Consider the following 19,752-nt stretch of genomic DNA (forward strand, 5'->3'; position numbering starts at 1 on the left):
ATAGGATCTTACAGATAATAAAAGACTATAAATGTAACTAATACATACAGTTAAGTTCCGTATAACACATAAAAATGTAATGTAGCAAATGTAAGAAGTACACCACGAATCTGGAAACTTTTGTTTGGCCATTTGTACACACACATACATATTACTTACACATTTGTGGAAATGAGTGTGCGACTGTGTCTGCGTGAATCAAACACATGTACCTTAAAATGATGTAAATGTGTACAGTCGATCTATCAATTGTACATATATGGATACATACCCATCGATGGGTCATTATCTCTGAAGTTGATTAGTCGGTCCAAATTTACACCTGATCATCATGAAATTCACATAGAAATATATTTATATGTGTGTGCAACAGTGCAAAATATATTTATCGATTTATTCATGCATGCAAGTGTCCATCAAAGTTGTACGAATGAATAATTATGAAGGGTTCTTTTGGCACTTTACTAAATGTAATAATGAAAACAACAATGGCAAGTCAACTCGTGATGATAATTTTTTGGTAATTGGAATATCACAAAAATGAGTTTTTGTTTTCTTGTCACTTTATAATCAGACAGTTCTATATAGTTCACTGGTCCGTTCAATGCAGTCTCCTCATCTAACATGTTTTCTTTCTTTTATCCATGTAATATCATATCACTACCACTTGAGAACTCTTTTAACTTTTCACTTTTGAAATTCATGATGAATACAAATTAAACTATAGCTGAATATGAATAATTGTGTCAAAAAAAAAAAAAAAAGTTGAACATGTATAATTATGAAAATATTTTGACGAATGATCAAATCATGGAACATGCTGATGATCTTCGTTAGTGATTTTTTCTTTCTTTTCAGCCTCAACACAAAGTACCTTTTTTGAATATTTTGCACTTCTCATGATAAATATATATAAAAAATATCGTTTAAATTTATTGTTTGGAACTTTGGATTAGTACTATACATCTACAAAAAGAATAAAACTTGAAGACAAACAGGTACCACAAAATACTTTAGGAGCACACCTTATTTGTTAAATCTATAATTCAATCACATATTTAATATTGCTGATTACATATATAAAATATGTAGATACATAGAAAATTATATATATATATATATATATATATATATATATATATATATTTGACAATAAAAATCTAATTTTTCAAACAGGCACAATGAATATGCATGCATGTCAATCATGTTGACTTCTCCACACCCATAGCTTTCGAAACAAAATGAAATATAAAATTATTGGTTCTACATATAATAATAATAATTGATAGAGTGAGTCCAAATCCAAGTCTCTTATTAAAAGGGCGGGCACAAATTCAACCACTCCTCCATAAACACAAAAGCTCCATCCTAAAAAAAGGCAAGTAAGAGATAACGATTTCTCTCCTTTTCTTTTCTTCTTCTCTTTATCAAACTTCAACACACTAACGAGAGAAATGGGAAGAGCTCCATGTTGCGACAAGACAAAAGTGAAGCGAGGGCCTTGGTCCCCTGAGGAAGACTCTAAGCTTAGAGATTACATTGAGAAGTATGGTAATGGTGGAAATTGGATCTCTCTCCCTCTCAAAGCCGGTAAGTTCATATACATGTTCTTAGTTAAAACCAATCTCCTGGTTCACCTTTTCGAGCTTCTAATCCCAAAACAAGAGCTAATGCCATTCTCTGTTGTTGTTGTGGTTTAAGGTTTGAGGAGATGTGGGAAGAGTTGTAGATTGAGGTGGCTTAACTATTTGAGACCAAACATAAAACATGGTGACTTCTCTGAGGAAGAAGACAGGATCATTTTTAGCCTCTTCGCTGCCATTGGAAGCAGGTTCTCTATTGAAGTATTTTTATTTATGTAACTATATATCTCTGATTATAAGAAGAAAATTATATTAATTAAGATCCTCACTAAAAATACAGAGCTGATATCCGTTTGTTGTCCATTTGCTTATGAAGGTCCCTCTTAAATAGTTATCTACTCAAATAGGTTTAAAGAAAATATTATTTCACTCTCCTTTAATTAATATAATTAAAAATTATTCTCTCTTAGTTATATATATTTTTGAATGTATGTGTAATGTTGGAACTAACGATAAAAGTAGTTCACAACGTACTTACATAATTTAGTCATAATTTTAGTCAAAACTACGAGCAACACTTATTCATAATTTTAGTTAAAAACTACGAGCACCAGTTATTCATCTAGATTGCAACATTTTTCTCCAACATTAATTAATAATATACATGAATTGAAACTTGTAGGTGGTCAATAATAGCAGCTCATCTACCGGGAAGAACAGACAACGACATCAAAAACTATTGGAATACAAAGCTAAGGAAGAAGCTCTTGTCTTCTTCTTCTTCTTCATCTTCCTCTCATTCATCATCAGCCATGGCTTCTCCTTATCTAAACCCTAATTCTCAGGATATGAAAAGACCATTAACCCCATCAGCAACAATCCCATTTTCTTCTTATAATCCGTATGCTGAAAACCCTAATCAAGACCCAACAAAATGCCTCATCTCCAACATCAATGGCTTTGAAGCTGACGACAAACAGATGGTCTTTCCTTATAGTAACCCTAATTATACTCAAGATCTCTCTCTCTCGGACAGCAACAACAGCAACATCTCGGGCGCAAGTGGTTTCTTGCTCAACCACAATATGTGTGATCACTACAACAACCACACCAGTTTCTCTTCGGACGTCAATGGAAAGAGATCAGAGACTATGATGAAGCAAGAAGAGATAATGATGATGATGATGATAGACCACCACATTGACCAGAGGACAAAAGGGTACAGTGGGGATTTCACACAAGGATATTTTAATTACTACAATGGGCATGGGGATTTGAAGCAAATGATTAGTGGAACAGGCACTAATTCTAACATAAACATGGGTGGTTCAGGTTCATCTTCAAGTTCGATAAGCAACCTAGCTGAGAACAAAAGCAGTAGTAGCCTCCTACAACACAACTGCTTTCCCTATTTCTACTCCTAGTTCTTCTAGACTCTCTTGTCTTCTTATATAAATATATTTTGGACTGACTGTTAGTAATATCAAAGATTTGATGGGGTATGGGAGGAGAGAGAAAGACTATGATCAGTTTTAAGGGATTTTGTATTTTGTTTATTGTTGTCTCTTTATTGGATTTCTAGTTAAGAAAAGACAATGCGATATTTGATTTGATGAAACTCAAAAGGATAGATGTATTTATGGTTGAAGATAATCTTCTTTTTTTGTCGAAAAGAGTAGATCATATCAGCTTTTAGTTAAAACTTGGAACAAAGTAAGTGATCATACACACGCCCACAGGCCACACCCACATATAGCATGTTATTGTTTCTAAAATTAGATGAGACTATTAAATTCAAAAAAAAAATTAGATGAGACTATTACCATTTTATGCATATATAGGCTATAAATAGTAAAGAATTTTCTGATAGTAATACACTCACTCATCTACAATTTCTATCATAAATTTAAATTCCTAAAAGACAAACACATTTAAAGCATCGTATATTGTTACACTATTACGAACATATTCAAAAATTTAATTTAAGTAAATATTCATAATGAAATAAATAAATAAAGAAAAACAAAAAATCTTCGTATCATGTAATATATATTTTATATGTGAATAAAAGTATAACTAATCTTTAGCTACAATTGCAATAATATTCATCTTTACTACAATATTTTTGTTACATACTGATATAGATTTTTCATTCTTATAAATTTTCGTGTTTAGTTATATTAACAACTACAAATTTAGTGTATATACTCTTAACAATTTTATTGTTACAGAGAGAGAGAGTGAACAAAGGATTGTGTATAAAAGTCATCACTTTTGGTCAGTGACTCGAGAGCGGCTAGGAGAAGCAAATTGATTGATGGAAATACATACACTATTCATCTGTTGTAAATGACATATATACCCTTCCCAGATGGCTTCATCACTTTTCTGATTTTCTCCTTTCTGCGCCATATCCTTCGGTTACTGTTTTCTTTTCTGTTTATTCTCTATTAAAGATATAAATAAGAAACCATGAATAATAAATAACTAAATGTTGGACTTAAAGATAGAAAGGCTGAAGGATTCTTAATCGAGTTATGATTAGTGAAAAGATAAGGATCAAACTCTATTTGGTGTTATCTAAGTTATTGGTGTTTTCCTAGTAGGACTAGAATTGGTTTTAGTATATGTATGTGGAGCTATGACATTAACATATAGAGATTGAGAGTTTGAGAGAGAACAATTGTAAGAGAGCTTTAGTTTTTTGAGAGATTTTTCTAGAGCTAATAATAAGAGAGTTATTCTTATTTGATTTTTTGTTCTTTACAAAACCTGCAACCTCCATATTTTCTATATTAGGTATCAGAGCCAATCTAGAAAACAATGGCAGACGGAGAAGGAGCTATAGTAATAGCAAAACCAACAGAAGGAGGACTGATGCGGACATCGATCCTACCATCCAAACCGTTGAACTAGTTCCTGTAATACATCCTATACCAGAAGTACGAGAAGGGCCTATGACACATTCGAAGGCTAAACAGCTAAAGAAGAGGTTTAACCTAGCCGTTCAAGACATTGTAAGCTCCCTAGAGCTGAAGGACGTCAACTGGTCTGTACCACCATCATGACACCATAACGGATATGATCACATTGCTGAGGAAGAGCTTGCTGAAGCCTTCACCCAAATGAGCCTTGATCAAACCAGTTCCCCAGGTATGAAACCTTTTTTGGCAGGTCAAGGAACCTCAAGAATTCAAGAGAAGACATTGGAGCTGCCAGAGACGTGTGATACAAGCTACACCTCCGAAAGCGATCAAGGTAGTGAAGATCAAGACCAAGATATAGAGGACATGGACGAGCATCAAGAGACTGACCAAGATACTCTAGAGGAACCCCAGGAGGACCCCTAAAACAAGCCAACAATCAAGTACAAGACAAAAACTCTGAAGTAGCACATGGAGTAGTACAAGAAGTGATTCAGAGAACATCAATTGGGCCTAAATCGCATCCAGGTAAGTCTTATTCAATATTTTCGATCCTTGCAGGTCCCACCAACCCCAACAACGGTTAGAAGACTTCCTCATCAAGAGAGATCAAGTCTACTTTAGCATTTTCTTTTATTAGCTTATTTACTTTCCAAAAACAATGGTTTTGTGTTTGATTTTATTTGCTTTCCTTTGTTGCATTTTCTGCATTTATTTTCAGCCTTAAGGCTAGCTGAAGGACTCTTGTAAAGTCCCCCTGCAGTAGTTGTACGAATTTTCACCTTTGATTATCAATAAAATAATGAATTTTCTTACTTCTTCTCTATAAGTGTTCTTAAGAGAATAAGCTTGTTCTTAGTCTTGTGTGTGAGATTCCACAAGGCTGAGTTTGTGTACTGTATCAGAGACCAATCACATCTATGTGGTGTACTTCAATCCGCCAGCACTTCCCCTTTTACCGATCCCACACGAGAGAAGCGACCGCCATCGTGTCAGATCTTCATCATCGATCATCCTCCCTTCACAAGAGAGAAGCGACCGCCAGCTTGTGAAGCCATCATCTCTATCCCGGTATAAGACTCACCACCGAGTCTTGTATTAAGGATCCTCCTCCATTACATGTCCGATGCTAACTGCTACAAACTACACAGTTTGGGCAATGAAGATGAAGTTGTTCTTAGGGTTAACAAAGTCTGGGAAACAATTGATGCAGAAACCATCGACAAAGAGAAGAATGACATGGCCATTGCACTATTGTTTCAATCAATTCCTGAGGCACTCATTCTACAAGTAGGGGAGCTTGATACAACTAAAAAGATATGGTTAGCTGTCAAAAATAGACATGTAGGAGCAGAACGTGTTCGAGAGGCTAGGCTGCAAACATTGATGACTGATTTTGATTGGCTAAAGATGAAAGATACAGAGACGATTGATGATTTCTCTGGGAGAATATCAGAACTATCATCAAAATCAGCTGCACTAGGAGAAATAATAGAAGAATCCAAACTGGTGAAGAAGTCTCTTAAGACCCTTCCTCGGAAAAAGTATATCCATATCGTGGCTTCCTTAGAACAAGTACTTGATTTAAGCACAACAAGTTTTGTTGAAATTGTTGGACGGCTCAAAGCTTATGAAGAAAGAATATGTGAAGATAAAGAACCACAAGAAGAACAAAGCAAGCTGATGTATGCTAACATAGTTTCTCATACCGACACACAAGCAAGTTATTCTAACCAACATCAACATGATTATAATGGAAGTTACAGAGGAAGAGGCAGAGGAGGAAGATTCTTCTATAGAGGAAGAGGACGTGGACGCAACGGAGGAAGAGATATCTCACAAATAACATGTTTTAGATGTGACAAGATGGGTTACTATGCAAGCAGTTTTCCAGATCGTCTACTCAAATTGCAAGAAGCTCAAGAAGTAGAGAAAGATACAGAGATTGCAGATGAACTTATGATGCATGAAGTCGTTTTTCTTAATGAAGAACGATGTGTGCCTAGCAAATTTGAGACAAACAAGGATGGTGATAATATTTGGTACCTAGACAACGGGGCTAGCAATCACATGACAGGAGATAGTAGGTATTTCGATACACTTGATTTAACAGTCACAAGAAAAGTAAGATTTGGAGACGATTCCCGCATTGATATCAAAGGGAAAGGGACTATAGCTTTTGTTGATCTGAATGGAAAACCAAGAAAGATGACTGATGTTTACTACATTCCGGGATTGAAAAGTAACATAGTTAGTCTTGGTCAGGCTACAGAAGCTGGATGTGATATTCGATTGAGAGATGGATACTTAACAATGAAGGATCGTGAAGGAAAACTACTTGTGAAGGCAAAGAGATCTCTAAATAGACTTTACAAGGTTCGAATGGGCTTGAAGGATAACACATGTTTGTATCTAACATGTGTAAGTGACGCAGGTAAGTGGCACGCAAGGATGGGTCATGTAAACTTTGACACCTTGAACTCTATGATTTTGAAGAAACTGGTTTATGGAGTTCCTAGTACTACACTTAAGAAGGAACTCTGCAGTTCATGCTTGCTTGGGAAACAAACACGTTGGGTCTTCCCACAAGCAACATCATACCGTGCAACTAAGAAGCTTGAACTTATACATGGTGATCTCTGTGGTCCAATTACACCATGTACAAGTGCTGGAAACCGTTATATATTCGTTCTTATAGATGACTTCTCGCGATACATGTGGACGATATTGCTAAAAGAAAAGGGAGATGCTTTTCAGAAATTTAAAAGCTTCAAAGTAATGATTGAGAAGGAGACAGAGAGTAAAATACAAACTTTGAGAACAGATAGAGGTGGAGAGTTTGTATCTAATGAATTTAGATTGTTCTGTGAAGAAAATGGCATTTAGAGACATCAGCCCCTTATACCCCGCAGAAAAACGGTGTTGTAGAACGACGTAACATGACATTGATGGAGATGGCGAGAAGCATTTTGAAGCATATGCACATGCCAAACTACATGTGGGGAGAAGATGTAAGACATTCAACATATGTCTTAAACAGGGTTGTAACACGGTCTCTCAAGGATAAGACACCATATGAACTCTTTAGAGACAAGATACCAAATGTTGATCATATTCGGGTTTTTGGCTGCATTGGTTATGGAAAGGTTGACTCTCCACATCTTAAGAAGCTAGATGACAGAACTCGCATACTTGTTCATCTAGGAACAGAACCTGGATCAAAAGCCTATCGTTTCGTTGATCATCACACAAAGAAGATTATTGTTAGTAGGGATGTTGTTTTTGATGAAACAAAAGGATGGGACTGGAATGCTGAATTTAATGATGCTATGAGAAGGAGAAATGAAAGTTTTCGAGTTATGACTGGTACGTTTGGAAATCATGGAGTAGACGATGACAACGAAGTCTCTGAAACAGAACAGATCAATGAAAACAGAGGAGCAGCAGAAGAAGATGATAGTGAAATCCGAGAAAATAATAAAGAAATAAGAGAAGATGATCTCATATCAGTAAATTTGTCACCGGTTCAACTAAGAAGATCTCAGAGAGAGAGACATACACCAAGGTATCTCGATGACTATGTTCTCCTGGCAGAACAGGAAGGAGAGATGTTGCTCTTAAGTCTGAACAACAAACCAAGATGCTTTGAAGAAGCAAAGGCTTCAAAAGATTGGATATACGCTTGTGAAGAAGAAGTTTGCTCGATTGAAAGGTTAAAAACTTGGGATCTTATTGATTTGCTGATTGGAGCAAAACCAATTGGTCTCAAATGGGTGTTCAAGCTAAAGAAGAACTCAGATGGTAGTATCAACAAACACAAGGCAAGACTGGTTGCAAAGGGATATGTACAACAATATGAAGTTGATTTTGATGAGGTGTTTGCTCCAGTGGCAAGGATTGAAACCATTAGATTACTTATTGACTTAGCAGCAACAAATGGATGGGAGATACATCATCTTGATGTTAAAACAGCTTTCCTTCATGGTGAGCTTAAGGAAACTGTTTATGTCTCACAACCTGAGGGATTCGAAAAGATTGGAAGTGAGGGAAATGTTTACAAGCTAAACAAAGCTTTGTATGGATTACGTCAAGCACCTAGAGCCTGTAATAACAAACTAAACACAATCTTACTGGGATTACGGTTTGTTAAGTGTTCAAAGGAGCCTTCAGTCTATCGCAAAGAAGTTGGTGAGCACTTGCTAGTTGTTGGAGTTTATGTTGATGATCTATTTGTTACATGCTCGAGTCTAAAGACAATTCATGAGATCAAGAAAGAGATGTCGTCAAAGTTTGAGATGAGCGATCTAGGCAAACTGACATATTATTTAGACATTGAGGTCTCACAACAACAAGGAGGAATAACATTAAATCAACCTCGTTATGCACAAAGAATTCTTGAGGAAGCAGGGATGAGAGACTGCAATTTAGTACATACGCCAATGGAGAGTGGACTGAAGTTGTGTAAAGCTAAAGAGGAGGATGAAATCGATGCAACAATGTAGAGGAAGAACGTGGGGTGTCTCCGCTATTTGTTGCATACGCGACCTGATTTATCCTTTTGTGTGGGAGTTCTAAGCAGATACATGCAGAGTCCAAGAGTTTCTCATGGAGCAACTATGAAACAATGTTTGAGATACTTAAAAGGAACAACACCTCTTGGTTTAGTTTTCAGCAAAGCAAAGATACCGAGGATCATAGGCTACAGTGAAAGTAGTCATAATGTAGATACGGACGATGGCAAGAGCACCTCTGGACATATTTTCTATTTAGGGGAGAGTCCAATAACCTGGTGTTCGCAGAAACAAGATGTCGTAGCACTGTCCTCATGTAAAGCCGAGTTCATGGCTGGAACAGAGGCAGCTAAACAGGCCATCTGGTTGCAAGAGGTACTTAGTGAGATAACAGGAGCTTCATGTGAAAAGGTTACAATACGCTTTGACAATCAGTCAGCAATTGCATTGACAAAGAATCCTGTGTTTCACGGCCGGAGCAAACATATACATAGACGGTTTCATTTTATAAGAGAGTGTGTGGAGAAGGGATTGATCGAGGTAGAGCATGTTCCAGGGAGTGAGCAGAAGGCAGACATTTTGACAAAAGCACTTGGAAGGACTAAATTTAAAGAGATGAGAGAACTTATTGGAGTTAGTGATGTGAAGAGTGAAGTCAAGCTTAAAGGGGAGAATGTTGATTTAAGCTTGAGAAGGACTTAAAGATAGAAAGGCTGAAGTCCTTCTCAAGTTATGATTAGTGAAAGGATAAGGATCAAACTCTGTTTGGTGTTATCTAAGTTATTGGTGTTTTCCTAGTAGGACTAGGAATTGTTTTACTATATATATGTATGTCGAGCTATGACATTAACATATAGAGATTGAGAGTTTGAAAGAGAACAATTGTAAGAGAGCTTTGGTTTTTTGAGAGATTTTTCTAGAGCTAATAATAAGGCCATCTATATAGGGAGAACACCAAGGGTATTCTAAGCCCAAAAAAATTAGAAAAATAATGAATAGTGGGCTTAGAACTATTTTTTTGATCTTGAATAAGAACTGATTTAATCCCAGTTCTTATTGGTCGTGGCTTAACGTGATTGGCCGACATTAATCTATGTATTAATTAAATAGAATGTTTGTGTGCTTTAATTAATTAAGTAATATGTTTGTTTGGTTTTTTAAAAAAAAATTATTTACAATGTTTTTTTTGTTTCATAAAAATTTGGTATTGTATTTTGAATTTTAGTAAAATTTTTATAAATTTGCAATTTAAATATTATTTTATAAGTTTTTATAATTGTAATATGTTTAAGAATATTATATTATTAAATCTTATGATCTTAAACATATTCTCCCAATAACTAACTTCTTAACAAAAGATCACTAATGATCTTACATTATTTTCATAATATTTATACTCTAAGAACATCCAAAAGTATTCCCCCTATAAAGATGCTCTAAAAAAATTATTCTTATTTGATCTTTTATTCTTTACAAAACCTGCAACCTGCATATTTTCTATATTAAATAGGTTAGGGAAAATTAGGTGTAAGAAAATAGGTGTAAAAAATCGAACAGTATATACTACTCTCTCTCCCAAAATTAGAATTTTTAAGGTTTTTATTTATTTATTTCAAAAATTAAAATAATTCTTAAACTTTGTGCTTTTAAGTAAAAAAACTTGTATAATAGAAGAGAATTATAAATGTTTTTCGTTAGCAGTCGAATTATATTATTATTTGTAAAAAAAAATTATAAAACCAAAGTGAAAATTTAGAGCAACTTTTAATCTAAAACTTGAGTGATCGGGAGACTTTGGCTCATGAGTTGATGACAAACACCAAGCTCGTAGCTTTTACATGGGCCGAGATATTAGCTTTGGACTTTTTGACTTATAAGCCCGTAGGCCCGTTGTATAAAAATTGTTCACCTCACTTAATTTCTTTTAAAATTTGATTATGGATGTATTTTTGATAAAATACACTGTAAACTATAAGGATACGTAAAAAAAACAATAACATGAAAGAAAGAAACTTGAAACTTGAATTCATCATGGAGCACACAAGTGTGCAGAACTGCCGATCATAGCAATGACATCTATGAAGCTAATAATTATCAACCGTGGAATTCCACCTGCATCCTAGATCTTTTGCGCGATCTCAAAGCATAATTTGTATTGTTGTAATTTCATTTGTATATACAAAATTTTAACGTCAATTATCAGATTAGTTCATATTTTACAGCCGTAAAAGGTCTAAATGGGTCGTTCTTCTCTCCCAAACTCAGATTTTGCATCTCCAACATTGCTGTGTTGTTTTTGGATTAAGTAGGTAGACTGAGAGTAGGAGAGAACACATCTGATAATGAAACAAACATCTATATATGGTTTATGGCACAAAGAGAATTGTATTGTGTCACATGACATGGTTATGATTTCCTGAAATGTATATTTTAGCATTCACCACCAGTTGGATAGATCATATGGGGTTTACGGTCATCTGTCGATTGATGTCATAGCGGCTTAAAAAAATTATGGTTTTGGATTGTAAATTTTTTTATAGAAATGTGTCTGACATAATTTTATCGGTGAGACTTGAAAGTGACAGTACTGTGTTCCCTGTGTTATTTGCTGAATATATTACCAGAGCTACAAGACGTTTTCTAATTTTAACTATTTTATGATGTAGGCCCTGTTCGTTTATGTGTAGCTACAGTAGCGACATCGATCATAAAAATATATTTGTTTTTCCTTTCTCTCTCTTCATCTCTCCTTTAATTCTCTTTCAATTTTGATCGCTGCGACTAGAATTTCAAGAGTTTGGAATCGCTGGAAAAACCAGCGATAAGACCCAAGCCATGATCTGAACCAGCAACTGTCGCTACTTTTTCTATAATCAAATTACCATTTTTGAAATCAGATAAAGGAAGCTTCAGACATGAAAATTGCAGAACCCTTCGTCTTCTTCTCTAACCTAATCAATTGGGTATTTACAGAATTTATAACTAGACCTTTTACAATACTCGTAATTACAAAAAGAAAATATTTTAAAATCAGTCGCAGTCGCTACTTTAGCGACTCAAAAATGAACAGGGCCATAGTATTCTGTAAACTAAATCAGTGTATAGTATTTAAGATTTGATTAGATTTTGAGATAATACTATTTTCGGTCTTGTTACTAATTTCAGCCTTGTGCCGCGTGTACAGTATAATATGTTCGACTAGTATTTTATGATTTAGTTTCGATTAGTCGGATAGTAAATGTCCTAAGTACTCATGCATGAAAGCTAAACAAAACATTACGCTATACCCCACTCGACAGCATATTGGACATTTTAGTTATCCATAACTCACCTACCTATATGCAAACAAACACGTGATGCACTGATGCTAATCTCTTCCATGCGATGTCAAAATACTATTCCATCTGTGTTATTTATAGGATTTTAGTTTTAAACACGAAATTAATATATTATATACGTCACATATATATAATAAATAATACTAAGTTGTCAAAAAAATGATAAGTTGTTTTTACAGTTTGTTTGCCCACATTTAAAGTAGTTAGAGTAATTTTCAAAAAGCATTTCATTAAGATGCCCGCTCCTTAAGAACATCTTATATCAATTCCTCCATTTTCTTACTTCAAAAACAGAGTTGATTTTTTTAAAAATCCATTACTATAGTTTTTACTTCAAAAATATATCTCTTCCTATTCAATTATTAATGATTATTATAACCTTTTATTTATAAAATTAATCAATTCAACCCAAGTATTTATTTTTAGCAATAAGTTATAACATACAATACTATTTAATGATTTTTGGTGGATCCGAAATAGTCTGCCAAATTATTAAAGATAAATACCCTAAAATAGCACTAAACCAAGTTTTATTGACAATTATAGCACACATCTCATAAATTTCCAAAAATAGCACTATTTAACACATTAAATTATTTAAAATTAATTTTTAGAATTTGTTTTTTATGTTTGGGTTCCCAATTTCACATTTAGGGTATAGTTTTGAGGGGTAGGGTTTAGTATTTTAAATTTAGGATTTAATTTTAGAAGATTAATTAGTGCTATTTTTGGAATTTTAAAGATGGTGTGCTAAGTTTGGAACAAAAACATAATTTGGTGCTATTTTTTAGAATCTCCCATTATTAAATACTAGTCTATGGCCCTGATTGGTGAAGACTTTTAAGACTTTAAAATCATTTAAAAGTCTTAAAAGTATTTTATTTGCCAATCAAACTTTAATGACTTTTTTATTTTTTAAAGTTTCTACAGCCACTTTAATTTTTTTTCTTCTTTATTTCCCTTCTTTTTTTAAAGCTTCAAAATGACGTTGTAAAACTTTTAAAGCCAACAAGTTTAAAAACTTTTTTTTTTTCTTTCTCCATCATAATTAAAAACTCTATATAATTTTATATATATTTTTATACAAACCTTTTTTATAGATTAATTATCAGTATTTTTTTCTCTTTCTTTTGATATCCACTTCTCTTCACAAATTAATTATTTTTATCATCACTTTTGTATTTTTTTTATAATTGTGTTTTTAATAAAATTACAGTCATAGTTTTAAAAGTTTTTTTTAACAATCAGATTTTAACAGTTAAAGTATCTACAGCCAAAGTCTCTACAGCCAAATTTTATACAACCAAATTTTTACAGTCAAAGTCTCTACAGCCACAAATAACAGTCGTTACCAATCGGGGCCTATGTTGTACCAAGGATTTCTTTTTATTTCTATGTCGAATAGTCCTTATGTATTTGTAACTTTATCATTAGTTATGTTATTGTGTACTGATTTTTTCCTTTTTAAATAATATATGTCTATGCACTCGAATAGCCAAGATAACCCTCCAAATGCTAAATATGAATGAAATCTACCATCCTTTGTGATACTAAACACTAATTTTCCAATAGCATTAGCAGAACTAGGCACATGATGACAACCCATGAAAGAAAACAATTCAAGATGTCACGAATGTCTTCCAAGACAAAGCAGTACCTTGGCCACAAAATGCTTTATTTATTGCTTCAATCGATAAAACTACTTTCACTCTAGAAACATGTAGAACATGTAACATCTTAAGTGACCACAGAATGCAACATAACGCAGCAAGTACTTTGAATCTGTATGTTGAAAAGTGTCTATATCATAAAAAGAACATGTCCTTGTTTTAGCGGAATTCTGATACCTCAAAATACTAGAGATGAAAGAATAAAAATATAAACCAAAACTATATTTCATATTTGTGTTGAAACGTGATTCTGTATTTTTGACACTAATTTGTACGTTTTTAATATTAATAGTCTTGTATGAAAAATGAGATAAATTTGTTAGGTTAAATGGTAATTAATATAGTATATGTTTTTTTGCTAAAAGTAATAGTATATATGTTGTCCCCAATTATATTTTTGTTCAATTTCTTTTTTAACCATTCTTTTTCCTTCTTTTCGTTTAACTCCCAATAAACTATTTTTTAGATCCACCTCTACTAACATCCACTAATGGATATTGAAGCCTTCATCGATTGTTCCAGTTTGTACATATTGCATCTGCCCAAAGCATTTGAACCAAATTCTCACAGCCTAATATGAATATTTTCTCAAAAAAAAAAAAAAAAAACGTCTTTACCTACACCTTGTCACTCTGAATCCAAATTTTAAACCAATTCACATAAAATAAAATTGTGTTTTAATAGTAGACAAAACATTATATATATTCTCCTTAATATCTAATTTAAACCAGTGAAAGAAATAACCAGTGACATACTAGGTTATAAATAAAACTAGTGAGATGCAGAAATATCGTAGAATTGAAGGCTCTTATGTTCAAAATTAAAATATATCAAATGAACCAAAACTGACATATTGTGTATTGTATATATTATGATAGAGTAGGATCATGTGGAGACTGGAGAATATAGAATATAAGAAGAATCCTACCTTTTTGTTCTAAAGACAATGAAACGTGGAAAATGTTATGTGGGACTTGTTTTTGTTATCTTTCTAATTGACAGAGAAACTTCATTATATATTGTAAACTTTATTTCAAGATAATGACTACAGAACTTAACTATAGTAAACTACGTCCAAATATCAGCATATGCGATATATCACCTACCTGGAGGTGCAATACCACGTGATTTTTATGTCATATCAATCCGTTATTTTATTTATTAGAATTATTACAACAGTATCTAATATGGTAATGTTGATATATCAAGAATACTAACATAAATTATTATGCTAAGAATATATTTTAATAAAAATTTATTATTTAAATTCCATTTTTCAAAAGAATATTGTGATATATTATATTATCATGTACAAATATATCAAAATGACCAAACTTACCATTTCCTACGTCTATAATTTATAGATATCTACACGTTTAAATATATATTTTGTTTTTGATCAAACACAATTTATCTATAAATTTTTATACATATGAAACAATTTATAGAAGATTTATCCTGTTAATATACTTTTTATATAAAATGTATATATAAAATATGTAAAATATAATTTATCATCATGTTGTTCATTATTTAAATATATAAAATGTAATATTAAAAAAAAAATTGAGCCATCTAGTAATATTCGGAGTTGGTTTCCCGTCCGGTTTTAAATATGTTGACCATTTAACGTTTTCTATTTGATTACCAAACGCGTTATGTAATTTGAAACATTTTCTAGCTTTAAGAAACAATATTACAAAACTAATGATAAGCTTCATTGAGTCACATTCCGCTAGATCAGATATTTCTTTTTTTGGCATCAAAATGTTTCTAATAGAAATAAATAAAAACTCTACCTATAAATATAGATAATTTTATATTGTACTCCATCTCCATTCAAAACAGTTTCCTCACTATCTAAATCAAAATCAAAGTCTTTCAGCCTTTCTCTCCTACGTACGCCATAGTTATGGCTTCCTCACTTCTGACATCTTCGGGTATAATCCCTACCACCGGCTCTACCGTGGTCGTCAGGTCCGTGTTACCCCTTCGGTCTTTTATGCACTCACTCCGCCTGGCCCGAACATACAAGAAGCCGGGCTTGTTAATCTCATGTTGCTCCTCTGAGTCCAGAAATACTGAAACTAATGCTACTGACCTCAAACCCGTTATGGAACGGTGGCCAGAGTACATACCGAACAAGCTCCCCGACAAGAACTGTGTGCGTGTATTTGACACAACGCTACGTGACGGTGAACAAGCTCCCGGTGGATCCCTTACTCCTCCTCAGAAGCTAGAGATTGCCAGGCAGCTCGCTAAACTCCGAGTAGACATCATGGAAGTCGGTTTTCCGGGGTCGTCTGAAGAAGAGCTTGAAACCGTTAGAACCATCGCCAAGACCGTGGGAAATGAGGTTCTTTCTTTATTTCCTTTATTTAAAAATGCGGATTTTATTTTTGTGGTTAATGAGGGCCGGTTCTAAGGGTGTGCAAGGTCCGTAAATGCACAAGATCCTCGATTTTTTTTTGTTTTGTTTTTTTTTTTTTTTTAATTTGAGGCCCAAATCAAAGATTAAACAAAATTCTGTCTTTAGAAACTTTTTAGAGGCGGCTAATGAACAAGATGGAGACACTAGGTTGTTGGTGGATTAGTTGCATTCTTTTTTTGTCTTTGCTATTTTGCAGTTAATTTCACCCTTTTTCTACCATTTGTTTGTCATGTGTTTGTCCAAAAAAGAAAAAAGAAAAAACTTCTACCATTTGTTTCTTGTTTTAGTTTTTTTAGCTAACCAAGTTTTTAGAAAGCACAATGGCGCTTTATTTAATTTGAGCGTGCCATGTAGCTGACCTTATTTAGTGTTATAATTTAGATTCCCAAGTATATTAGAAACAAGAAGTGACTTAATACTAATATTTTTTTTTTTGGTGTAAATGACATAATACTAATATATAATATATACATGTGACTCTGAGTAGGAAACTTAGGTCTGCTCACAGAAATTACAAACATAAATTAAGTAAAAGTTCAAAATTGACCGCAAAGAAAATAAACTATTATATTATTATTTCACTTAGGTGGATGAGGAAACAGGCTACGTCCCCGTGATATGTGCCATCGCACGAAGCAAACCTAGAGATATTGAGGCCGCTTGGGAGGCAGTGAAGTACGCGAAGAGGCCGAGGATACTCATATTTACATCTACTAGTGACATTCACATGAAATATAAGTTGAAAAAGACTAAAGAAGAAGTGATCGAAATGGCTGCGAGTAGTGTTAGGTTCGCCAAAAGCTTGGGCTTCAATGACATTCAACTTGGTTGCGAAGATGGCGGCAGGTCAAAAATCTTAAAAACTTTATAATATATCTCAATTGTTTTGCCTGCGTTCGTCTAGTTTTACGTTTAGTTTGTATTAACCTTATGTTAGTAGTCCTATATATGTTGGCGTTGACGTTTGGGTTCATATTTTATAAGAATAATTCATAACAAAAAAAAGTATTTTCTTTCAAAATGTAACTTTTTAAAAACGGTTTTCACATGGAGTAAACGCGTAGATCAAACATATGAAACCTTGTAGATATAGTAGGGATTTTGTGTGACTTGTGAATTGTGATATTAACATATTTAATCATGCATGTCATAAATTGATTTTATAATACTAGTGTAATTCAGGTCGGACAAGGACTTTCTATGCAAGATTCTAGGAGAATCGATCAAAGCGGGTGCTACGGTGGTGAACGTCGCAGATACAGTTGGAATCAACATGCCACATGAATACGGAGAACTCGTGACCTATCTCAAAGCAAACACTCCTGGAATTAATGATATTGTCTTTAGTGTTCATTGTCACAACGACCTTGGTCTTGCTACCGCCAACTCAATTGCCGTACGTAACTAATTCTCCTTTTGTGTGTGTGGATCTGCGTTAGATATATATTTCCATTCACTAATTGTCAATGTGACAAAAATATAAACATAAAAAGAAACAACGAGTTTAGGTCAAAAAAAAAAAAAGAAACAACGAGTTTACAATGATCTGTATAGGGTATACGTGCGGGAGCAAGACAAGTCGAAGTAACGATAAACGGAATTGGTGAAAGAAGTGGGAATGCGTCTCTTGAAGAGGTATCATCATCAGTTCATCACCATAATCACATCACCACCATTATATATCATGATCATCATCATCATCGACGTGAGAATTTATTTATATCGTATATGTAGGTCGTGATGGCTATGAAATGCCGAGGAGCATATGTACTAGATGGTGTTTACACAAACATAGACACCCCGGAAATTATGGCTACAAGCAAGATGGTAATTTTCTTTGCAGATTCTTTTTCTTTATCGAAAACTTTCTTTATACACATGTTATATATATATATATACAGTATACATATATATCAAGATAATGATGCTAGTTATTATGGTCTTGATAAATATTAACAAAAAATATGTGTACAACTGTTGAGCAGGTTCAAGAATATACGGGCTTGTATGTTCAACCACATAAACCCATCGTTGGAGCCAACTGTTTTGTCCATGAGAGCGGCATTCACCAGGTTCCTTATTTTAGTTTATATGTACTCTTATATCAAAATGATGATAAATAATGTCAGATCGAATTGATTAATATGACTATTGTTCGAATATTTCATAGGATGGAATATTGAAAAATCGGAGTACGTATGAGATCTTATCACCAGAAGATGTTGGGGTCGTTAAATCTGAAAATTCCGGCATTGTTCTTGGAAAACTTAGGTAATTATTCTATGAAAGGAGAAATTTTTTAGCACCATTTTGTTATTTTGTCTTATTTATTTATTAACAACTTTGGAAATGTGCAGTGGACGTCATGCAGTGAAAGATCGGCTGAAAGAGGTATACCTTGTGATATCGTAATGTCATTAATCTTGAGTAATGTAACCGATCATATATTATATACACATATGATACAACTGTACATACCAGATGACTCTTCTTAGGGATAAATATTTGATAAGTCATACCTATGTGTTTTTCTATTCACAGTTGGGATATGAACTCGATGACGAGAAATTGAACGACGTCTTCTCACGGTTCAGGGATTTAACCAAACATAAAAAGGTTTTTATGCACATACATTACGGTTTTAGCTTACAAACTTAATTATATATTATACAAGAATGTAAAAGACAAACTAAATATACATTTTTAGAAATAGAAATCTTACTCGTAAACTGGTTTCAATTTGTTAAATTTTTTCAGAGAATCACGGATGCTGATATAAAGGCATTAGTAACAGCTAGTGATGAAATTTCTATCGAGAAATTAAACCGCGCTAATGGTAAAATGCCTAACAGCTATATACCAGTTCCTCAGGTTTCCCTCTAATACTTTGTATGTTTGTGAACCACGGCAATATCAAGTTCCATTTGATAGGCCTTCTCTTGTTGTAATGAATAAAAACAGTATAAATAAGAATGAGTTGCTTTTTTCTTTTCTTTATATTTGAATATACTGATTACTGAGAACTCATAATTTTTTAGTATTTTATATAAGGGATATAATATATGCGATAAATAAATTCAGAATATTAGTTTTCATATATTAAGTATCAATTTCGGAATTCAGTATCAATTTTAGCATGTAATACCTAATTTTAACATCAAGCAAAAATAAACAATCAGTTATTGATATAGACTATCTAAAATATCAAATTAAAATTTATTATGAAACCAAAAATGAATATTAAAATTCAAATTTTTGGAAACGAATAAATAGATTACAACATTTTCGACAACAT

At 33.3% G+C, this 19,752-nt stretch overlaps 2 protein-coding genes across 3 annotated transcripts; both read left to right on the forward strand.

Annotated features, from left to right (window-relative positions):
* The first annotated feature begins 1,344 nt into the window (after positions 1–1,344).
* Positions 1,345–3,236, forward strand: LOC104770649 (transcription factor RAX1). The gene is made up of 3 exons (XM_010495106.3): positions 1,345–1,590; positions 1,702–1,831; positions 2,266–3,236. Exons 1-3 carry the CDS (start codon positions 1,455–1,457, stop codon positions 3,005–3,007), a joined length of 1,008 nt encoding a protein of 335 aa, XP_010493408.1. The 5' UTR covers positions 1,345–1,454; the 3' UTR covers positions 3,008–3,236.
* A 12,432-nt stretch (positions 3,237–15,668) lies between these two features.
* LOC147918780 (methylthioalkylmalate synthase 2, chloroplastic-like) lies at positions 15,669–19,454 on the forward strand. 2 transcript variants are annotated; one of them, XR_015593497.1, is made up of 10 exons: positions 15,669–16,382; positions 17,044–17,303; positions 17,640–17,853; positions 18,012–18,092; positions 18,192–18,284; positions 18,443–18,529; positions 18,628–18,728; positions 18,829–18,848; positions 18,999–19,073; positions 19,215–19,454. XR_015593497.1 is itself a non-coding variant. In XM_087505900.1 (10 exons), the coding sequence occupies exons 1-10, from the start codon at positions 15,939–15,941 to the stop codon at positions 19,338–19,340; spliced, it is 1,515 nt and encodes a 504-aa protein (XP_087362026.1). In that variant the 5' UTR covers positions 15,669–15,938; the 3' UTR covers positions 19,341–19,454. The 2 variants fall into 2 exon arrangements, 1 of the variants encoding a protein (XP_087362026.1); XM_087505900.1 differs by having other exon boundaries at positions 18,815–18,848.
* The last annotated feature ends 298 nt before the right edge of the window (positions 19,455–19,752 follow it).

This window comes from Camelina sativa, chromosome 20 (genome assembly GCF_030686135.1).
Source record: "Camelina sativa cultivar CO46 ecotype springtype chromosome 20, ASM3068613v1".
Lineage (NCBI taxonomy): Eukaryota > Viridiplantae > Streptophyta > Magnoliopsida > Brassicales > Brassicaceae > Camelina > Camelina sativa.